Below are 16,881 nucleotides of genomic sequence, written 5' to 3'. Positions count from 1 at the left end.
TTTTGGCATGTGACATTGATAAGTCATAGTAGTGGTCCATAATATTGTCACAAAGTCTATTTACAAATTAAAAATATCTTTTATATTTAATTATTATTATTATTATTATTATTATTATGTGTCTATTTTGAAATAGAGATTCTGAAATTTTAAGTTATTTATCAATGACTAATAGATGTATGATAAGGATTTAATATTTAATACATATTTCTTAAATATTTTTCTAGTTAATAATAAAAATGAAGTTATAATTTAATTATTATTATTATTATTTATTTTAATAATGTAAGAGATATCATAATGTAAATGCCTTTTATTTCTATCATGGATTAATGTTTAATAATATCTATGAACCATTTAATTAGCATCATTGCACTAATTATTTTTTCTCTCATTAAATCTAAAAATATACTCATTATTAAAACAATAAATTAAGAACAAAATGTAATATAAATCAATATTAATTATTGTGTGTCATCGCATTCAATATAAAGTAATCATATAGAATTCTTAAAAAAATATGAATTTTTTATTTTATTTTTCAATGCTTTATATAATATATACAAGTCTCCTTTGTCTTGGAAGCACTCTCTCTCTCTCTCTCTCTCTCTCTCTATATATATATATATATATATATATAATGAAATATTTTATCGGTGGCCCACACTAAATTCTCTTTTGTTATTAATATTTTTTAAATGTCACATATCAAATTTATGACATGCAGTGAAGGAATGACACATCTCCTTTAATTTAACTGTAAATAATCAATTGGTACATGACAAGCATTTTACATCAAAATATCCATGAAATATTTAGTACTAGTCAAGATAGAGACTTGATATTTATGTCAAATATAGTTATGCCCTTTTTAATATATATATATATATATATATATATATATATATATATATATATATATATATATATATATATATATATATATATATATATATATATATGAGATTGTTTTCTTCTTCTAAAGTAATGATCCAATGACTAAGCAAGAGCCAAGATGTACAAAGTGAAAACTCGTTGGGGGTCACCTACACCTAATCATCACAAGCTAGGCGTGTTATTTTGGGGAATCATATAGGGATAGTGAGGAATTTTATAGCCCTGCTCAACCACTTTGTCTACATTTACATACATACATATAAGATTTTGATTACAACTTGAGTTATGGTTTTTTTGGCATGTAGCATTGATAAGTCATAGTAGTGGTCCACAATATTGTCATAAAGTCTATTTACAAATAAAAAATATATTTTATATTTAATTATTATTATTACGTGTGTCTATTTTGAAATAGAGATGCCATAATTTTAAGTTATTTATCAATGACTAATATACGGTTAATAAGGATTTAATTTTTACTACATATTTATGAAATATTTTTGTAATTAATAATAGAAAATGAAGTTATAATTTAATTATGATTATTATTATTTATTTTAATAATGCAAGAGATATCTTAATGTAAATGATTTTTTATTTCTATCATGGATTATTGTTTATTAATATCTATCAACCATTTAATTAGCATCATTGCACTAATTGTCTTTTCTCTCACTAAATCTAAAAATATACTCATTGTTAAAATAATAAGTAATATAAATCGACATTAATTATTGTGTGTCATCTCCCTCAATATAAAGTAATCATATAGAAATCTTTTTTTGCTTAAGAAAGAGATGGTACTTCTATTAACTTAGGTAAAAAAATATTTTACACATGTTACAACAAATGCCCAGAGGCATGAACTCCCTCAAAGGGGAGTGAAAAAAACCCAATATACCCAACAAAGTCCTCCAAAAATCAGATAGAGACAGGGCCTAGACTGCCCAGGAACCAAGAATGGCTAGTGGATTCGAGGTCCGCTCCCCAAAACCGACTAAAGAACAGTCTTCAACCACTCCAACAGTTAAGAAATGACCGACCTAGGGGGAAGTCACCAAGAAACCCTAAAGTTGCCCAATCAATGCTAACCGTTGATCTTCTTTTCTTGATCCAATGGCTAGAGTCCATATCGCGTGGCCTAAGCAGCCCACTAAATACCTCACAATGAAGACGGTTTTCCTTTTCGGTCCTCCGCCACGTGTTGCCTCCTGAATGGAATCACCGGCTTTTCCTTAAAATTGTCTTTGGTTTGGAAGGCACCCGATGAAGGTGGGGAACCACTAGTGGTTTTAACTCTTTGGCCCCACCAACATGCACACCAAAAGGTGACCGTTGATCTTCCCTCTCCAGATCTGATGACCACAGATCAAATCGGACCACACACCTACACACTAAAAACCTTAAAGTTACACAATCAACGTTGACCATTGATCTGTTCCTTTTGATCCAATGGCTAGAGTCCATATCGCATGACTTAAAAAGCCCACTGATTACCGCGTGATGAAGGTGGTTTGCTTTATCAGTCCAACGCCATGTGTTGATTCCTGAGTGGAATCGCTGGCTTTTCTTTGAAACCATCTTTGGTTTGGAAGGCACCCGTTGAAGGTGGTAAACCATTAGTGGTTTTATTCTGCCAGCCCCACCAACCTGCACACCAAAAGGTGGCCCTTGATCTGCCCTCTCTAGATCTCACTTGCATAGACCAAAACGAACCACACAACTGCTCACGAAATACCCAACGATGAAGGTAGTAATCATTGTCCAACCACCTCCACGCGTCGCCTTCTAAATGGTATCGCTTGTCTTCTAGGAAAACTTCTCTTGGGTCATAGGTTCCGGGCAGTTTTGACCCCTATAATTTCTTCCATTGACATCTTTGTCTTCCATGGAAATATTCCTCTTGTGAAAAGTTATCTTTTTTCTCGATAACCTATTGTGAATCTTCGCTAATAAGCCGTCTGAAGTAAAGTTATCCATCATTTTCATGGAGTAAAATTTGTCTCTTGATTTTTCCTGATACTACTATCAGTCACTGAGGGCCCTAGATGCGCATCCCTCCTTCAACACGTCATCCGTTATCTCCTCCCACCAGTAGCATAAGTCGATATGCCTGTTTCGTACCCCCTCATTAGCAAGCCAGTCTGCAACTTTGTTGGCTTCTCTGTGAACATGCACCAACCTAAGAGTTCTCAACATTCTTAGGTGTACTTGGATTCTATGGTAGACTTACAGAAGCCACCAGTGTTCTAAGATTTTCTCTGGAGCAGCGCCAACATTTATCCTCTTCACTGGGTTAATGATTAATTCAGAGTCAACCTCTATGATGACATTGTGAATGTTGTGCTTGAGCAGTATTTCTATGCATAATTCCATCACCATGAGCTCAACCATATTGTTGGTTGTTGTTACTAGATAACTATGGAAGATGACTTGTATGTTTCCTTCCTCATCCCTCAAGACCCCTCCATAACCTGCTTCTCTCGGATTCCCTTTTGAAGCCCCATCTATGTTAAATTTTAAAAAGCCATGAGAAGGGGGTTGCCATGAAGACTTTTATGTTGAGGTATTCTTGTTGATCTCCATAGAACCCTGAGGGGGATGAACCTTGAGCTCTAACTTCTCCAATATTCTAGCCTCTCTTTGTCTGATGGGTTTGCTAGTAGCTGCACCTCCCAGCATATGAATAGTCTCTTTGAGTTGTTTAAGGATTAGCTTAAGGATGCTGCTCACCAAACTCACTTTCTCCTTGAAAATCCTATTGTTGTGCTCCTTCTAGACATTCCAGATTATGAATCCTGGGGTCAGCATCCAGGCGGAATTAATGATCTCATTATTCGATAAAATTTTCCGCCAATTCTTCAAAGTAGTAATGATGTCATTTAAATTTTTTTCTGTCTACTTGAAGACTTCTCCAACCTAATTGCAAAGTATTGTAGTGAAAGTGCATCTATTCAGGAGATGATTTGTAGTTTCTTTCTGTTGTCTACATAAGTGACATCTTGAGGGGCCAACAAAGCCACTTTTTCTTAGGTCAACCCATGTTAGAATCTTGCCCTGTTGAACTAGCCACTTGAACAGTTTGACTTTCATCCAATGAGGATTTTCCGAGATTTCTTTCCATGTCTTATCAGTGTTTGGAAGGTTAAGCCCTGAATCTATCCTTTTGGCTTCCTTAAGGTTGAAGAGACCTACCTTGTTCTTTCCCCATCTTAGTTGATTGTTCAAGTTTGAGTTTAAGATTTCTCTCTTGTCTAAAAGTCCTTTAAGGGCTATAGCTTGAGTATACAGCATGCCCATTCCATTATAATATGGAAGCTTCCACGTTCTCCATTTCCCACTGTTCCTTGTTTGGTCCCAATAGTCACTTACCCAACTTAATCCTTTGTTGATGGTATCTATGTGAATGTCTGCTAATTCTTCACTTCGGAGATTGTCCTCCTACTGCCAATTATCCTCTAGAACCAAGCCAGGTTTCCATTTCTGATCTCCCAGAAACTATGATTTTGGACTAGGGCCCTATTCTTGCATGCCCTATTCCAAATTGTAGAACATTTTACTTGTCCTGTCATTCTGATTAGATTCTTCTCCTTCCATTCTCTAGCATATTTTTTCTTCCAAATTTTTGCCTAGGGGGCTTTTATTTCTTGTAGCCATCTTCACCAAATTTTGGCACCAAGAACTCTGTTAAGAATTCCTGGGTCATGAAGACCCAAGCAACCATGGGACTTAGGTTTGCATAATCTGTCCCATGCCACAGGGGCCCGTTTCTTCTTTTCTTCACCTTCCCTCAGAGAAGGTCTCTTTGAATGTTTCTTATATTGGTAATTACAGCAGTTGGTGCTGGAATGGCGGATAGCATATAGATAGGGATACTTTGAAGGATAACCTTTGTGAGAATCAATCTCCCTACTAGATTTAGTGCTCTATTTGTCCATTTGATAATCTTATCTTTTAGCTTATTAAGAAAAGGCTCCTAGATATCCTTATGTAGCGGTTTGTCAATGAGAGGAACTCCCAGGTACTTCGTAGGAAATGACTCCCTTTGAAAGCCCAAAATTCTTGAAAGATTTCTTTGTATTGCAATATCAGTATTGAGAAAGAAAATCTTTGATTTAGTAAGACTTACCTCTGTGCCTATTGCCCTGGCAAACTCACTCAGAATCTGTTTGAATGCTTTCGCTTCCTTGACAGCCTTGAAGCATAGTATCATCCACAAATTGTTGATGTGTCACCGTGTCCCCACTTGAGTGAGTCTCAAACCCTGAATTCTCCCTTCCTCCTTAGTAGCTTTGATTTCCCTTCCTAACCCTTCCATCATTAGAATGAAAAGGAAAGGAGAAACAGGATCTCCTTGCCTGAGACCTCTAGAAGGCTTGAAGGTTTTGGAAGGAGAGCCATTGAGAAGAATTGAACAGCTGGCGGTGGTAACTAGCCCCATAACCCATTTGATCCAGTTGTAATCAAAGTTGTAGGCTTTTAATATTGATCTCATGTAGGACCATCTAAGTTTGTCATAGGCCTTTGCTATGTCCAACTACATTATCATTCTTGCCTGTTTGTTGGTATTGAGTGAATGAACCATTTCATGTGCTTGAATTATCTAGAATTTGTCTTCCTTCCACATAGCCCGTTTTCTCCTCTAACACTAGGATTGGGAGTAGTGGTTTGAGACGGTTGGAAATGAATTTGGATATAATTTTGTATATCACATTGCATAATGCTATAGGTCTAAATCTATTTGGAGAGGTGGCCTTTTCTTGTTTGGGGATTAAGGCTATGAAAGATTCATTAAGTGCCTTTAAGATTGTCTTAAATCTTCAAGAGTCTTCCACTACCTCCAAGATGTCCTATTTCACTACCCTCCAACAAGCTTTGAAAAATTCCACATTAAAGCCATCTGGGCCTAGTGCTTTCCCATTTTGCATCTCTTTCATGGCTTCCTCAATTTCTTCCTCTATTACTGGTCTGTTGAGATTGTAATTATCTTCTCTGGTAACCAATTTAGGAATGTGCTGAGTAAATATTTTCGTGAACTGGTATCTGTCTTCCGAGGTTTCCTCAACAATTTTCTGAAAATTCTAGAGTAGAACCTTCTCCATCTCTTCATGAGTGTTTCTATCTATTCCATGCTGATATGTAAGTTTCACAATTCTATTGTTGTTTCTGTGAGCTATGGTGGATCTGCAAAAGAATTTGGTGTTTCTCTCCCCTTCTTTAATCCATTGTACTCTAGATTTCTATCTCCAGAATATTTTCTCTTGAAGACATTTTTTTTCCCACTCCTGTTGGAGTAACTCTGCCATCTCTTTCCTTTCATCTGTATAGCCTTCTGTGATAAGAATCTGGTTTATTTCCTTTAGTTTCTTTTCCACATCTCCTTTAGCTTTGAATATGTTACCAAATTCCTTTTTATTCCACTCTTTGAGTCTAACTTTAATGTGTTTGAGCCTGTAGTGTAGAAGGAACATCTTTGTACCTTGAAGGTGAAGCTCTTCCTTCCACCATTTTTCAATGTTTGTGAGGAAATCTGAATGTGTGATCCAAGCGTTCTCAAACCTGAAGGGGGCGTTCCTTGGTTTAGCAAAAGGAGAAGCTTCCAATTGGATAGGCCAGTGATGTGAACCTCCAAAAGGTAGTATGTGTGTAGTAATGTTGCTTCCCTTGAGAAGAAGTTCCTCTGAAACAATAAATCTATCCAATTTTGAGGCTACTTGGGTAGGGCCCCCTCTTTTGTTATTCCAAGTGAAGATTCCATTGCTTTTTTCCATATCAACCAATTTCATATTGGTGATGAAGTTTTGGAAGGCAACGGAGTCTCTACCAAGTGTTCTAGTTCCTCCTTTCTTCTCCATGAGTGATTTTGTTATGTTTAAATCACCTCCAAGAATCCAGAGTAGAGTTGGGTATCTCCTCTTCATATCCTCCAATGTTGTGAGGAGTCAAACTTTGTGCTCCATTGGCTTCGGACCATAGACATTGGTGATCATGTAGCATTGTCTGTCACCCACCTGTTGGAAAATCAGAGAAAGGTGATGTCTGCATGCCTCCACATCAACCACACCAAATTTCCGTGGATCCCATAGAGTGAGAATGCCACCAGTAGATTTATTTGCCTTAACTTCAAGGTATTCATATCTATTTAACCATTTTCTATGTTTTTCTCGGATCCTCTCCACTGAGCATTTTGTTTCCTGTATGAATACTATGTCAGGTTTTTCCTCTCTGATCCTTTTGCCTAGATTCCTCTGTTTTCTTCTGCTCCCGAGTCCTCTAATGTTCCAAGTTGTGATTTTCATTGAGGTGGGGTTTTAAAGGAGTAACTGGAAAGGTATTTCATCCTTCCTGAGTTAATCATGAGTTTTCCACACTGCAGTAGTAGTTCTTTCTGTCTTTTTCTTCCCCTCCTCTTACCTAGATTCTCTGTAAGTTTTCTTGTTATTAATCCTATTGAGGAAGTCCCTTTGTTTTCCTCGTTATCATGTCCTCTTTTGACTCCTACAGTTGTTTGATGTGACTTGTTAAGAAATATATGTTGGACCTTGTCCACATCCTCCTGAGGGATGGTGTTTATTCCCGGATTTCCTCCTTGTTCTAGAAACTTTTCTAGCTCTAGGTTCTCCCTTTCCAGGATCTTCTGTAAGTCTTGATCCTCTGTTCCACTTTCACTTTGAGTCATTTCCTGGTCTTTTTCTATTTCTATGGTAATCAAAGGGTCTGTCATGTGTGCATTCTGTTCTTTAGTGAACTCCATGCTGGTCTCTTTTCCTTTCCCCCTTGCTGTCTGATTCTCTGTACTCTCTTGATCCCCTCCATCTTCTTCTTTTTATCCTAAGATCTCAAAAATGTTGTAACTTTTTGTTTTGTTATCAATCACAATAGGGTTCTTTTGTGTCTTCCTTCCCCCTCCTTTCCCTTTCCCTCCTACTTTGGTGAAACCTGTCTGGTCTTTTCCTTTGCTGGTATTTAGGTTTTCCTCCCTTCTATTAAGACGACAGTCTCTAGATAGGTGCCCATGCTCATGAAATTTGTGACATTTGAACGGGATATGTTCATAGTCAACTATTTGAACCCATTTCTCGTCATAGACTTCTAGAATGACCTCATCTGGAAGGGTTCCTGATAGGTCCATCTCCACACATATACAGGCATAGGATGTATATTTTCCCCTTAGAGTAGCTTTTGAAATTTTTAAGAAATGACCTAATTTATTACCTATAGCTTTTAAAGACTCTGGCATCCAGTAATCTAAAGGTAAGGAGTACGGTTTAATCCATACTAGTACCGAAGTGAAGTTTTCTCATTCTAGCATGAAGTTCATCGTCCATGGCTGCATATAGAGACCAGCAGTTGCAAAGAAGTATGGTCCTCCTTCAAAAATCATGTCTCTGTCTTCCATCTTCATAAACACCACAGTGAAAGAACCTTTGGATCCAATATGTATATTTAAACCCCCTTTGGTTTCCAGTTGTATTTCATCCAGGTGTACAACGCTTTCTTTGATGGCTAGATTCCCATAAATTTGCATATGATGGCATAGTTTGCCATGTGATCCCTGTGCGCTTGCAGAGTTGGATCATTCAGAATAACCCGAGGTTTAGTTATGGTCTTGGGTTTACAGGGCCCCATCTTGGCTCTGTTCTCTGTTCCCTGACCTCTGTCTTCCTCTTTCTCTTCCTGATGGTCTTCTTCGTGGGCCCCTTGATTTGCATGGCTTTTGATGCCTTCCACCTTTTGAGTTTCGATGTTTTTTGTCTTGACCTCCAAGGGTTGTGGAGGTTTTTTCTTTTTGCCTCCTATTCCTTTGTTTGCTACCATATTACTATAGGAGGGAGTGGAACTCCCTCCTCCCTGTGCCTCCATGGGTGCCTATTGCCCTCTGTCACTCGCTTAGTTCAACCCTAAAACTCTCTCCAGAGCAAGCTCGCCCAAAAAGATATATAATTCTTAAAAACATAAGAATTTTTTTTATTTTCAATTGCTTTATATAATATATACAAGTCTCCTTTGTCTTGGAAACACCTCTCTCTCTCTCTCTATATATATATATGTATATGTATATAAAATATTTCATTTTAAAGATATATATATATATATATATATATATATATATATATATATATATATAATGAAATATTTTATCGGTGGTCCACACTGAATTTTCTTATGTTATTAATATTTTTTAAATGTTACATATCAAACTTATGACAAGCAATGAAGGAATGACACATCTCCTTTAATTTAATTATAAATAATCATTTGGTACATGGTAAGCATTTTACATCAAAATATCCATGAAATATTTAGTACTAGTCAAGATACAGACTTGCTATTTATGTCAAATATAGTTATGCCCTATATATATATATATATATATATATATATATATATATATATATATATAGATATATATATATATGTATATGTATGTATATATATGAGATTGTTTTCTTCTTCTAAAGTAATGATCCAATGACTAAGCAAGAGCCAAGATGTACAAAGTGAGAACTCATTGGGGGCCGCCTATGCCTAGCTAAGCATGTTATTTTGGGGAATCATACAAGAGCGGTGAGGATATTTATAGCCCTCCTCAGCCACTTTGTCTACATTTACTTACATACATATAAGATTTTGATTACAACTTGAGTAATGGTTATTTTGGCATGTAACATTGATAAGTCATATTAGTGGTCCACAATATTGTCACAAAATCTATTGACAAATAAACAATATCTTTTATATTTAGTTATTATTATTATGTTTGTCTATTTTGAGATAGAGATTCCATAATTTTAATTATTTCTCAATGACTAATAGATGGATGATAAGGATTTACTCTTTACTGCATATTTATGAAATATTTTTGTAATTAATAATAAAAATTGAAGTTATAATTTAATTATTATTATTATTTATTTTAATAATGTAAGAGATATCATAATGTAAATGATTTTTATTTCTGTCATGGATTAATGTTTATTAATATCTATCAACCATTTAATTAGCATCATTGCATTAATTATTTTTTCTCTCATTAAATGTAAAAATATGCTTATTGGTAAAACAATCAATTAAGAATAAAAAGTAATATAATCAATATTATTTATTGTGTGTCATCTCCCTCAATATAAAGTAATCATATAGAATTCTTAAAAACATAAGATTTTTTATTTATTTTTTCAATTGCTTTATATAATATATACAGGTCTCCTTTGTCTTGGAAGCACCTCTCTCTCTCTCTCTCTCTCTCTCTCTATATATATATATATATAATGAAATATTTTATCGGTGGTCCACACTGAATTTTCTTTTGTTATTAATATTTTTTAAATGTCACATATCAAATTTATGACAAGCAATGAGGGAATGACACATATCCTTTAATTTAACTATAAATTATCAATTGGTACATGGTAAGCATTTTACATCAAAATATCCATGAAATATTTACTACTAGTCAAGATAGAGACTTGATATTTATGTCAAATATAGTTATAACCCTTTTAACACACACACACACACACACACACGAGATTGTTTCTTCTTCTAAAGTAATGATCCAATGACTAAGCAAGAGCCAAGATGTACAAAGTGAAAACTTGTTGGGGGTCGCCTACGCCTAATCAATAAAAGCTAAGCAGGTTATTTTGGGGAATCATACAAGGGCACTGAGGAAGTTTATAGCCCTCCTCAACCACTTTGTCTACATTTACTTACATACATATAAGATTTTGATTACAACTTGAGTTATGGTTTTTTTGGCATGTAGCATTGATAACTCATAGTAGTGGTCCACAATATTGTCAGAAAGTCTATTTACAAATAAAAAATATGTTTTATACTTAATTATTATTATTATTATTATTATTATTACATGTGTCTATTTTGAAATAGAGATTCCATAATTTTAGTTATTTATCAATGACTAATAGATGGATGATAAGGATTTAATCTTTACTACATATTTATGAAACATTTTTGTAATTAATAATAACTAATGAAGTTATAATTTAGTTATTATTATTATTTACTTTTATAATGTAAGAGATATCATAATTTAAATGTTTTTTATTTCTATCATGGATTAATGTTTATTAATATCTATCAACCATTTAATTAGCATCATTGCACTAATTATTTTTCCCTCATTAAATCTAAAAATATACTCATTGTTAAAACAATAAATAAAGAATAATAAGTAATATAAATCAATATTAATTATTGTGTGTCATCTCCCTCAATATAAAGTAATCATATAGAATTCTTGAAAACATAATGGCATTTCAATCTCAGTTATCATTAAGCTGTCAAATATCCATTTTTATAAGATATCAATTATCATTAAGCTATTTTATTTTATAAAATATCAATTATGGTTAAGCTATTTTATTTTATATTTTATTTAAATAGGATTAATCCTTAATTTCTTTTAAATTTTTTATGTTTTTGTTGTATATATTTTTCTAATATTTCAATGTACATTATTAATTATTTTAACCTGTGTCTTTTATTAAATATAAATTTATTAATTTAGTTTCACTTAAAATTATAATTAAATTGCATTATTATTAATATAAATACATTTTTATATAATAAATTTACAAATAAGAAAGTATATTTATCATAAAAATAATATTCGGATTTTAAAAAATTGAATAAAAAATAAAATTAACAGTATTATTATTATGAAAATAATAATTTTTTATTTTTATTTAAATTTTTATACGTAAATTGATAAAACTTGTAGTATATATTAATGAAACTGAACAGGAAAAAAACACATTATTATTAAAATCATAATAATATTTTCGCAATATTAAAAGTCATTTTCTCCAAAAACATCAAAGTTAATAAAAAAAATAATATTATAATTAAGAAAAAATGAAATCCACCATGGAAATTTGGAACATATGTGAGGACAACGCAAGGGGCACATTTGGAACATCTGTGAGGACAACACAAGGGTCACAATGGAGTCGAACATGGAAATGACCTCACAATCAAAGAAATGGCCTCACAGAAACTTGAAGTCCACCGTGGAAATGACCTCATTGGACTTGGACGTCCTTCCATCTCATTTTGAAACCTGTGAGTCCATCGTGGAAATGACCTCATTTCGAAAAAAGCATTGTCTTTTTATATCAACTCCCTCATTGCTTTGCCTGCAAATGGAAATTGAAGTTAATAAGTCTTATGATTGTTTTCCATTTACCAGGATAAAATATGCATGATTAAGAAGAATATATACATAATATGATACCTGTGAATAGAGGAATGTCCCCAAAATGGCCACAGTTGCCCCTACAGCGCTGATGGGGTTGAGTGGTGTGTGAAAGATAATGATGGATGAAACAATCACGGAAACCCTTTTCATTGTGTTGCCTATGCTGAATGTTAATGGCGATATTTCGTTGAGGGACATGTATGAAACTTGGTTGTACAGATGGTAGAACACACTTTGAGCAACAACCCACCTGGTAAAGTCAAGTCAATGGTTGGTTAGAAGAATGATCAAAATATTACGGTGCCAGAGAAACTATCGGCTACATTTCGCATATAATGTAATGTCATGTCATGTGAGGGAAGGGAAGGAAAAAGAAAACATAGAATATAAGTGAGTTTACCATGCAAATTGAGGTCCAATGGTGTGCAGAGCATTGTGCCATCCCGTGGCCCACAGCCTGGGACCCTCCACAGCAAATGCAAAGGGTGTTAAAATAGCCAGCGAGAGCATAGAGAGACATGCATAGTAGTTCATTCCCCCCACTGACTTCCCCTTCCCCTCCATGCCTTTCTTGGAGAATATGTTTCGGAATACAAATGCGAGGTTGGATATCATGGCACCCATAAATCCTGCAATTATGCAAACATTTTCAGTCAATCCTCTTTGCTCAGCTTAATTATGCAGGCCAGAGCGAAACGCTATGAATTAATAAGATTTGTGTGCGAGTTTTGCTGAAACCAATTAACAACTTACCTATAAGGTTGAAATTGAGCTCCGTGGCCGCAGCGAGAGAACAGCCCCCTACGATGGGTAACAGAGACAGGTAGACAGGCAGTGGAAAATGTTGTCCCAGGAGGCACCGTGACACGACTATACTAAACGCTGGTTCTGCGCTCTTGATGACGTGGGTGAAGGAAACAGCAACCTTCGACATGCTCACTGTGGCTGCTACGTGTCCTATGGTGTGCGCAATGGCAACCTGTACCAAACATATATATATTTTTTGTTTGTTATAAATAGCAATTTAGCACCAACCTCCAATGTTAAAAATTCAAGCAATTAATGAGTAGAGAGATGAGGGGGTTACAACTTACAGGGATCAAAGCCTTCCAGAACTGGAGATCAGTTTCCGGAGCCTCCACCACTCTGGTTGCCCAGGTAGCGAGCATGATGGCTGAACCAGCAGCGAGGGATAGGGTGGAGGTTAACCATGGGTATGGGAAGACATTGAGGACTTTCTTGTTGTAGATATTGAAAACCACATTGAGAGCCCACCAAGTAGCAAAGTAAAAGGCAATCTTCAATCTCTGAGCAGAAGATTCGCTTTCATCTTCTTCTTGCTGCAGAAGCAATTGATGTACAATGTTATCTGATCTATTGCCTTCGTACGCCTTAGCTTCAATCATTAATCCGCTGTGCTCTCTGTCTGTCTTGGATGGTGTAAAACCCAGACCCTTAACGGATCTATTGGCTTCGTACGCCTTAGCTTCAATCATTAATCTGCTGTGCTCTCTGTGTGTCTTGGATGGTGTAAGACCCAGACGCTTAACGGAATCGATCTTCAGATGGGCGCAGCAGAAATCAGGTTTTTCTCTGATCCCTTGGGCATGCGAGTCATGTGGACCCTGCAATCTCCACTTTCCTGGGCTCGAAGTTGTTGTTGACAAACTGTACCGAGGAAGGCTAAGGCTGTTTACGCGGTTAGTCAAGGGTTTTGTGACATATGAATTCATATTCATTGAATGTTCGTGCTAAGGAACTAGGTAAATGAATAATCTAACAATTCAATTCAATTCAATAGAAGTTACAGAAAAGAAGAGCTCAGCTAATCGAAATCGAAATTGAATGCATAAGAGCTCAGCCCTTGTAATGTATATATATATGTAAGATGTCATGCAAAAACACCTGACATACACGTTTTTCTTTTCTAATTTCCCCAATATTGGTATTGTGTCGAAGTTCAATCGATGTAGATATTTAGTTTTTGAATTAAATGTTGCTTGTTAACATTTTAAACTTTTAAATTTAGTCATGAGAGGGGAACTTCCTTACCAGCAAGCTTATTTCTTTTTTTTTTTCCAAAATAGAAAAAAAAAATTAAAAAATACTTTTTATTAAATTGAAGAGAAAGTACATATGTGTGTGTGAAGAATTATTCTTGATCATCATCTCAGGAAACCTAAAGGCCAAAAATCTAGACCTTTCCACAACAGATTGACAGTTACATATAACGTTTCACTTGGGAGAAACACACCTTTTGGAAAAACAAGGGACTTTGATAAAAACTTGCATTGGAAAAAAGAACACTTATATCAAAAAAATGCATAGAGAGTAATCAACCCAAGAACTAGAAAGGGTATCTAGATCGCAAAGTGACTCGTCCCCTATAAAATGCTATGACCGAAACACTGGAAGAAGATCCAATCAGGGTCCGATTAGCATCCATCCTTTGATAGTCGATCTGCTTCACCATTTTGGTTCTAATAGATATGGGAAATAGATATGAAGTTGAACTCTTTCATCAGGGGACCCTATTTTGAGTTTCCAGGTGGCAAGCACCCAAGAATTGAAGGAACCCCTCTCATTTTCCCATTCAATGATAGATTTGGAGTTTCCAAATATAATTAGTGTACTCAAGCCGAGCCAGATAGCACAGTGCACTACACCCTAGAGTGCAAGTACTCAGCACGCGTGTTGGACCTATTGCCACAATGTCGGTCGAAACAGCGTGTTGGCCCTAAGTGAAACGTCATGTCACATCCTCAGAGACCAAAAGAAGAAGCCCCATCAAAAAAACCAACAAGAAACTCAGCCCATATGTTGAGGGGAGGGGGAGGACACTTGGGGATGGGAGACGATGAGGATGAAAACTCTCGATAATAAGATAAAATACTATAGCTGGTTCGTAAAATATCAGGCTTCACTTGCTCAAAAATAAGAGCATTCCTAGACCACCATATGGCCTAGATGATGAGGAAGACCAATGTTCGGAGGTGTTTATGATCCACTATCCAACTGCCAAGGAAAGAAACAATGTCTGAGTGATCCCAATCTATAGGAGTGTCGATCAAGTGAAGCACCTATGTCCAAACCAAAGCTGCAAAAGGGCAGTGGATAAAAAGATGATTGGCATCCTCACTGTGAGATTGACAAAGGCGACATTTTCTTGGTCCATGGTAACCGCGCTCGGTCCCAATTGCTTATATGGTGAAAGCCACCATTCGAAATGTCTCATATTTGCGTTGGTTACAAAACATACACAAAAGGGTGCAGCAACTCTTTAGGGCAGCAAGTGCGTAAGCTTTGTGAGACAACAGATGTAATATGCACAAGGAACTTCCACCACTGGTGAAGGAGAATGAGCCTCTGGTTAGAAAATTTATATTACTATCCTAAAGGGGGACATGTGAACGAAGAGAAAGGCTTGTTGATTACTTGCTAATTTGTCCACGTAATAAACAACAATCATGGAAACATAACTACACTTATTCAATAATAACCATATCCAAGTAATGAAATAGTTCATTAGGCTTAGTATGTAATTAAACCAACATATACCATAAACATAACAAGAATAATCCTACTACATTCATGATACATGTATGGAGAAGTGTCAGCTTGTAGAGCTTCTAATTGTGAATGGAAGATCCCAAGTACATTGTTACATAAATGAAACACTAGATCCAATAGTCGAACATGAATCCACAACTTGCTTCTCCAGAGAATGATATATCTCCTATGTAGTACAAGAGAAGCCAAGGAAAGACTCCAAGAATCCAAGCCTTTAGCTTGAGTTATGAGGAACTATTTATAACAAATGAAAATGACCTTTGGGTCTCCTCATGATTCTTCAACTCCTATGACCTTTCATATACATGAATTTTTTCTTTTCATGTGTGGCTATTCGCATTCCACATCTGTCCCTTGGACTGCATTACATACAACTTATTACAAAAGAAAAATTACATATGAGACGGTGGCTATGTGAAACAAAATTAAGAATACGACAAAGTCTTATCAAATTGACAAAGTCATTTGCTTCCTCATGAAGCTCATTGGTGATGTATGTGTGCGATTCTCTGAACTCTGTTGAGATGACTTTGACCCAAATTGGCAAGTTTGTTGCATACTGCATCTTCACCTCCAGTGCCTCTGTCAATATGGTCTAGGAGCTTGATTGGACAATATTCCATAGCCATGACAATTTCATGTGGCCTTTGACTGGTGTGATCACATATGGTAGAATAACGTCTTTGGTGATTTCCAATCCTTCCTATTTTGATGCTTGCTTGATCTATTCTTTGTACTGCTTTATTTCGTAGAAGATGATTTCCCTGCCCCTTATTTCTTCAAGTGTTCCTACTGAAGGCATCCCATGTTTCTGTGCTAGAGACTCAAAACCATTGTGCAGGTGACTGTATGCTGCAATAATGTTAGTCTTCCATTCTCCAAGATGGTTATAATTCTGATGGTGGAGTCTCAACTGCACTTAGTCCATTTCGACAGTAATCCTATCCTTTCTAACCAACTGTGGCACAACATTTGGATATTTGGAATCCCATTCCTGAAGTTGATCAATTGATTTTCTTGCCACATTCAAGAGCTTCAAGATTTCTCGTGCTTTCTTCTGAATGCCAATGAGAGGATCCATTACTTTTTCTATGAGTATCATCTCATCATATAATCATGCCATGATGTCCTCCATTGTACCTAGTACCTTTTGCATGGTTGACTGCAATTCTACTATATTAAATTTATTT

At 35.5% G+C, this 16,881-nt stretch overlaps 1 protein-coding gene across 1 annotated transcript; it reads right to left on the bottom strand.

The window, feature by feature from the left end:
• Positions 1 to 11,789: 11,789 nt before the first annotated feature.
• On the bottom strand, positions 11,790 to 13,976 carry LOC149191398 (glucose-6-phosphate/phosphate translocator 2, chloroplastic-like). The gene is made up of 5 exons (XM_089404206.1): positions 13,216 to 13,976; positions 12,875 to 13,100; positions 12,522 to 12,750; positions 12,158 to 12,371; positions 11,790 to 12,059 (listed from the first exon to the last, which is right to left on the bottom strand). The coding sequence occupies exons 1-5, from the start codon at positions 13,858 to 13,860 to the stop codon at positions 12,048 to 12,050; spliced, it is 1,326 nt and encodes a 441-aa protein (XP_089260332.1). The 5' UTR covers positions 13,861 to 13,976; the 3' UTR covers positions 11,790 to 12,047.
• Between the last annotated feature and the right edge of the window lie 2,905 nt (positions 13,977 to 16,881).

Source organism: Pinus tabuliformis, chromosome 2_2 (assembly GCF_031772625.1).
Source record: "Pinus tabuliformis cultivar Carrire ecotype Pingquan chromosome 2_2, CPIR1, whole genome shotgun sequence".
Taxonomy (NCBI): Eukaryota; Viridiplantae; Streptophyta; class Pinopsida; order Pinales; family Pinaceae; genus Pinus; species Pinus tabuliformis.
This window is presented reverse-complemented; position numbering and strand designations above follow the sequence as displayed.

What these genes read in the sequence shown, in the direction of transcription:
- LOC149191398 (XM_089404206.1), bottom strand. Translation starts at nt 13,860, where the DNA reads ATGAATATGAATTCATATGTCACAAAACCCTTGACTAACCGCGTAAAC. An exon ending in TCTGGAAGGCTTTGATCCCT is followed by an intron (nt 13,101 to 13,215) that starts GTAAGTTGTAAC and finishes TGTTTGGTACAG; the next exon opens with GTTGCCATTGCGCACACCAT. An exon ending in ATTGGACCTCAATTTGCATG is followed by an intron (nt 12,372 to 12,521) that starts GTAAACTCACTT and finishes TGACTTTACCAG; the next exon opens with GTGGGTTGTTGCTCAAAGTG.